Source organism: Raphanus sativus, chromosome 6 (assembly GCF_000801105.2).
Source record: "Raphanus sativus cultivar WK10039 chromosome 6, ASM80110v3, whole genome shotgun sequence".
Lineage (NCBI taxonomy): Eukaryota > Viridiplantae > Streptophyta > Magnoliopsida > Brassicales > Brassicaceae > Raphanus > Raphanus sativus.
The window spans coordinates 17091833-17097855 of NC_079516.1; the positions used below are offsets into that span (position 1 = coordinate 17091833).

At 35.5% G+C, this 6023-nt stretch overlaps 1 protein-coding gene across 1 annotated transcript; it reads right to left on the bottom strand.

The window, feature by feature from the left end:
* Positions 1 to 479: 479 nt before the first annotated feature.
* LOC108833353 (30S ribosomal protein S21, chloroplastic) lies at positions 480 to 1539 on the bottom strand. Its single transcript, XM_018606781.2, has 2 exons — positions 1072 to 1539; positions 480 to 745 (listed from the first exon to the last, which is right to left on the bottom strand). Exons 1-2 carry the CDS (start codon positions 1497 to 1499, stop codon positions 619 to 621), a joined length of 555 nt encoding a protein of 184 aa, XP_018462283.1. The 5' UTR covers positions 1500 to 1539; the 3' UTR covers positions 480 to 618.
* Between the last annotated feature and the right edge of the window lie 4484 nt (positions 1540 to 6023).

Sequence of the window (6023 nt, forward strand, 5' to 3'; positions counted from 1 at the left end):
CACCGGCGCTAAATATATCCGTTTGTTCTCAATGAGAATTAGATTATGAATTTAGTAAATTTCAAATCCGGCTTAGCACCTTTTCAACCCAACGGTACAACTCCACAAACGCTTGTGTGTGGTTAATGTGACCATTAAAATAATTGACTGCATGTGACTCACCGCTAACTTCATGTTTGTAAGAAGCAAAACTAACATTGTACATCTCCTTGGTAAGAGAAACCAAGAACATGCAAGTAAAAAAAAAAAAAAAAAAGAGTCGTTTAACATCATAAAACACAGAATAACATCTTGCACAATGCAATAGGGAAACCAACATGTATCTGCGACGTTTTATCAAATCACAAAAAGTAGTAATCGAAGGGGGTTGAAAATGCAAGTAGCCTATGCCTGAAATTCACCACCTAAAGCTAAGATCAACAATTTGCATCCCTGATTCATCTCCATTGGTCTACAAATGGAATGGAGTCATTATAAAAAACATTGGAAGACAAATATAGATGTCTTAACATTGACAATAACTCATCACCAAAGGCAAGTTATACGCTCATTAGAACTTACAATGTACCCACTTATAACCAAAAAAAAAGGAAGGAGATCTATGTACTGAAACCGTGTTCAAGAAGGTACATCTCCATCAGGCATCGCCCACTCCCAGTTGTCTTCTTCTGCATCCTTCTTCTTACTCTTGGTTGCTGCTGCTGCTTCTTCTCTAGTCTCTTGACTAAACCTCGCTTGAGGACGCCTGATAACAAACCAACCCAAAACAATGAAACCACAAATACAAACTCAGTACGGTATGTGCTACATTTCAATTCTTGAAAGCTATTCTCTCCGAAAATATCCACGTTTTAATAATAAAAAATTTGATTGAAATATTTTTTTTCATTTTAATGTATCAACTAATGGTAAAATTTTAAAATTAAAAAAAAAAAACATAATTGTGTTTGTTAAAATTTTATTGGTTAAAAATCGTGGAAAATAATTAATTATAAAAATAATGTATTAGTAATCAAATTAATATATTTTTAAAAATTTTGTGGAGTATATTTTAAAACATGAATGCTAAACCTTTTCTTGTTACGCTTCGCAGCATCACGAGTCCTCCTCTTCTTCTCGTCCTGCTTGTTCTCGAAGTATCTCCTTCGCTTACATTCCTGGATCACTCCAGTTCTCATCACCTCCCTCCTAAACCGATTCACCAGCCTCTCCTCGGACTCGTTGTCTTCCACGAACACCTGCACGTTGTACCCCGGGCTGCTGAAGAAGAGCGTGTTCGAGTACGCGAGCGACGGGCATATCACTGACGCGAGCTCGGAGGAGAGCGAAGCGGTGGTGGAAGGAGGCTCCTCGACGGCGAGATCGTTCTTCCGCCTGTTGTGGGAGACTGTTTGAGTAGTAGGGAGAGTGAGGCTCGGAGGAGGAGGACTAGGTTTGGTTTGAGATTTGAATGGAGAGATGGAGGAGATGAAGCTCGTGAGTGACAAGGAAGACGCCATTGATGTGATTGAAGATGATGAGGTTTGAAGAGATTGAATTGTTGTAGATAAGTGTGTGGGGGCTCAGTGGATCAGTTACGGGTAAAGATGTTTGGGCCAGATCGTTTCTTTGGGCCCATTTATGGATAACACTGTATTTTATTAATTTTGAATGGAGTTTACAAAGTCTTTATGCAATTGGTCTGTTACAATTTACAAAATAAGGGATACATTTTGAATGGATTATTTTGTTATTCGTTTTTTTTTCTCTTTCAACTTGCTTTTTTATGTTTGTTTTGACTGAGATGATTACTTGTTTATTTTAGAGGTTTATTTATTTTTTAAAATTTTCAGTGTTCTGCTAAATTTCTAATAAAATATTGCCCATGGGAAACGAAACGATAATGGTGGTGAGTCGTGAGTCTCGTGACTGTCTACGTGAACTTCCTCTTTATTTAATCAAAAGTCATTGTATACATTTCAGAATCTAATCTATTAATTTAGGGATTATCTACTATTTGAAGTTCTCATTTAAATTTTGGACTCTTCCATAATTGTTGATAGAATATATGATGTCTCCTATACAATGCAACCTACCAACTTAAATTAAACCAAATCTTAACCAACATAGATTAGTTAAACCTAACCAATAACACTTTTATAATATTTTTGGTTAATATCTTAATATAATTAGATCTAGGACTGGGCGTTCGGGTACCCATTCGGGTTTCGGTTCAGTCTATTCGGGTTTCGGATTTTCGGGATCAAAGATTTCAGCCCCATTCGGATATTTTTAAATTTCGGTTTGGGTTCGGTTCGGATCTTTACGGGTTCGGTTCGGGTTCGGATAACCCATTTAAAATGTTTTTAAATTTTCAAAATTTATTATATACTTTAAATTTTCAAAATCTATAAGAAAGATAATATATTACATATAAATTTTCATAACATATATGCCAAAATACCTTAATTTAACACATAAATTAGTTTTCTTTGAATATTTGGATAAAGAATCAATAGATATTTAACTATTTTGGTGTTTTCAGTATATTTTAGTTATTTTAAACATTTACTTTTGACTATTTGCATATATTTTCCGAGTATTTTGGAAAATTAAAAGGTATCTTATATATTTTTAATATTTTTAATATACATTATATATAAAAATAATGTATATATTCAAGTATATAAATTTATTTCGGATACATTCGGGTACCCAAAATATTTCGGTTCGGATCGGGTTTGGTTTCGGTTCTTTAAATACAGAAATTTTGAATCCGTTCGGATATTTAATCAATTTTGGTTCGGGTTCGGTGCTACTTTTTTGGATCGGGTTCGGTTTAGTTTTTCGGGTTCGGATTTTTTGCCCAGCCCTAATTAGATCATATAAAACTGAACCACTCTTAAATCAACGAGTTCTATATCATTCCAGACATAAGAGAAAAAATATCCGACTCATTTACAACGTAAGCATACAAAGACCGTGTATGCTTATGCTCATTGATCTTCCAAAAACCAAATAATTGTGGCATAGACCAACATAGGCTCATGTTCGTATCACTAACTTTACTTCCATATATTTACTCTTCACTTACATCATATCACAACATACACAGTTATACAAGAACATGATTTTTTTTTTGTTCAAACAACCAAATAATGGTGACATATGGTTAGTAGATTTTTTAAATATGTTTTTTATATATTACATTTTACGAGACTATGTGTATAAGTTTTTTTTTTGAAAAAATGCATAACTATGTATATAAGTTAAAAGGTAAAATGTGTGACAAGTCAAATTATTATACTAAAAATAAAAGAAGATTAAATACAAACTAATAATAAGTACAACACAAATTATAACACTATTAAATTCTATATATATTTAATAAAATATTATATATATGTCTAATATGTATATATATATAAATGTTACACAAAATATATATAATATTATATACACATATTATATATACAATATATTATTAATTGAAATTTGACAAATCAATTTCCGCCCTTTAGGGCGGGTCCTAATCTAGTATATTATATTAATTAAGGTGCATTAAAGGTACTTTGGGTTGCTGCTTAATATAATAAGTGTACATGATTTTGAAAATCAAGATTTGATGCAACTAACGAAGACTTGAGATTGGCCGGTTGGGCAGTTGTCGATCTCCCATGAATCTTACAGAAAGCTATCTATATTTTTCCTTGCTACTCGTTGATGATATAGATGTTAAAATTCGTACATCAATATACTTTTAAAAGTACATTATTGAAAAGTGACCACTGAAAACCCCGATTTGGTTTGTAAATCGAATCACTCCTTTATTATTTTGATGAGACGAGATGTTTTTCCAGAATGCACTTACATCCGACCATATCTAATCTAATATTGAATAATAACACGTCTATGTTTCTATCCTTTTCTTGCTAAGGATATATTTTTATTCTTGCGGATGTAAAACAGGTTCACATTCTCAAAATTCTTGTGTAAAGTCCAAAACACATTAATTTTCAAGGCAAAAATCAGTCAAAAGATCGTAATCATATCCATTAAATCTGAGTAGTCCGTCTCAAATCAGATCAAAAGGATCTTCATGTTTTTCATGTATGATACTGTCCAAAGTAATATTTCCATTGCAGCGTGTAAGGCTGATAAAGTTTATGTTGACGCACGTACTCCAAATGATCCGATCCTTTAGCTATTTGATCCTCAAAGACTCCGTTCTGGAATCACTAACATTGCAATTATATATTAGTGAAACATTAATTTGAGAAGTTGGGATTCAAAATATCCAAAGAGACAACGATATGTTATGTTTAAAATGAAAATCATATGTTTTAAAATTGTTTAAAGTTTGAACAAAAATTTGCTTATATTTTTCTTTTTAGAGCAACTACAATGAAACTTTTATAAATTAATAATATTGAAACTACACCAAACTATAATTTTTTATTAATTTATAGAAAGTATTAATTTATCGATATACTTGTTAGTGAAGCCCATCTGGTTACGAAGCCCATGAGGAGTAACAAGGCTCAAGATCAAAGATCATCTCTTCTTCATCAACGGTCATCTCCTCTTTACTCTTTGTCGGCTTGCGTAACAGAGGAGGCTTGTACGGGTTCCTCACAGCTCCCTATCCAGAATCGCTTTACTCCTCTCTTAACGTCTTGCGTGGGCTAGTCAAGACCTTATCCTTACAGCTGTTATCCTAGTGTCTAGATCTTTCTCTTAGCGCTTTATATTGAGACTGATTGTCGTCATTGTAAGGTATCCGAGTATTACAGTTTTCTCAAGTAACAAGATAAAAGTTCAGTTTCCCTCACATGGTATCAGAGCCACCATAAACCTTAACAGGTATGGCTGATGCTGTGATTCCTTACCCATTTCCGAAAAATATCCATGTCTTGAGCTGTGTCACTATCAAGCTCAATGATAGCAACTATCTCTTATGGAAGACGCAGTTCGAGTCCCTGTTGTCGAGTCAGAAGTTGTTAGGGTTCGTGAATGGTGCGATGGCGGCTCCTGCAACTACGCGTGTAGTGATTCGTGATGGTGAGAACGTTGAGGAGCCCAACCCTCAGTTCGAGTCGTGGTTTTGCACAGATCAGCTTGTTCGATCGTGGCTGTTTGGTACTTTATCAGAGGAGGTACTGGGGTCGGTTCACACCCTCACCAACTCCAGAGATGTGTGGACCTCCTTAGCAGACAACTTCAACAAAAGTTCTGTCTCTCGCGAGTTTTCTCTTAGAAGAAGCCTTCAACTTCTCTCCAAGAAAGACAAAGACTTGGCAGCTTACTGCAGAGAGTTCAAGAGTACCTGTGATGCGCTCAGTGCCATTGGTAAGCCCATTGATGAATCTCTAAAAATCTTTGGGTTTCTCAATGGTCTTGGGTGTGAGTTTGATCCTATCACAACTGTGATTCAAAGCTCTCTCAGCAAGTTTCCTGCGCCAACGTTCAATGATGTTGTATCTGAGGTCCAAGCATTTGATGTGAAGCTCAAGTCCTATGAAGAGGTCCACGCGGTTAATCCTCAAATGGCATTTGCAAGTCAGAACATGAACCCGGGTTACAATCCAAACTACAGAGGAAGAGGTCGTTCTGGTCCTTACAGAGGAAGAGGTGGTTACTCTAGTCGTGGTCGTGGGTTCACTCAACATCAATTCAACAACAACAACCCTCAGAGTGAGAGACCAACATGTCAGATCTGTGGTCGTGTGGTGCATATTGCCCTCAAGTGTTACAATCGGTTTGATAACAATTATCAATCGGCTGCAGCTTTCAACTCTCTCAGGGTTGCTAGTGACAAAGATTGGTTTCCAGACTCAGGTGCAACCGCGCATATCACTTCATCCTCTGCCAATCTTCAGGGAGTTCAGCCTTATGAGGGTACGGATGTTGTTATGGTGGGAGATGGTGCGTATCTTCCCATCACTCACGTAGGTTCTGCCACAATTTCTTCTGCTTCAGGTAATTTACAGTTACATGAAGTACTAGTTTGTCCAGATATACAGAAGTCTTTGTTATATGTTTCT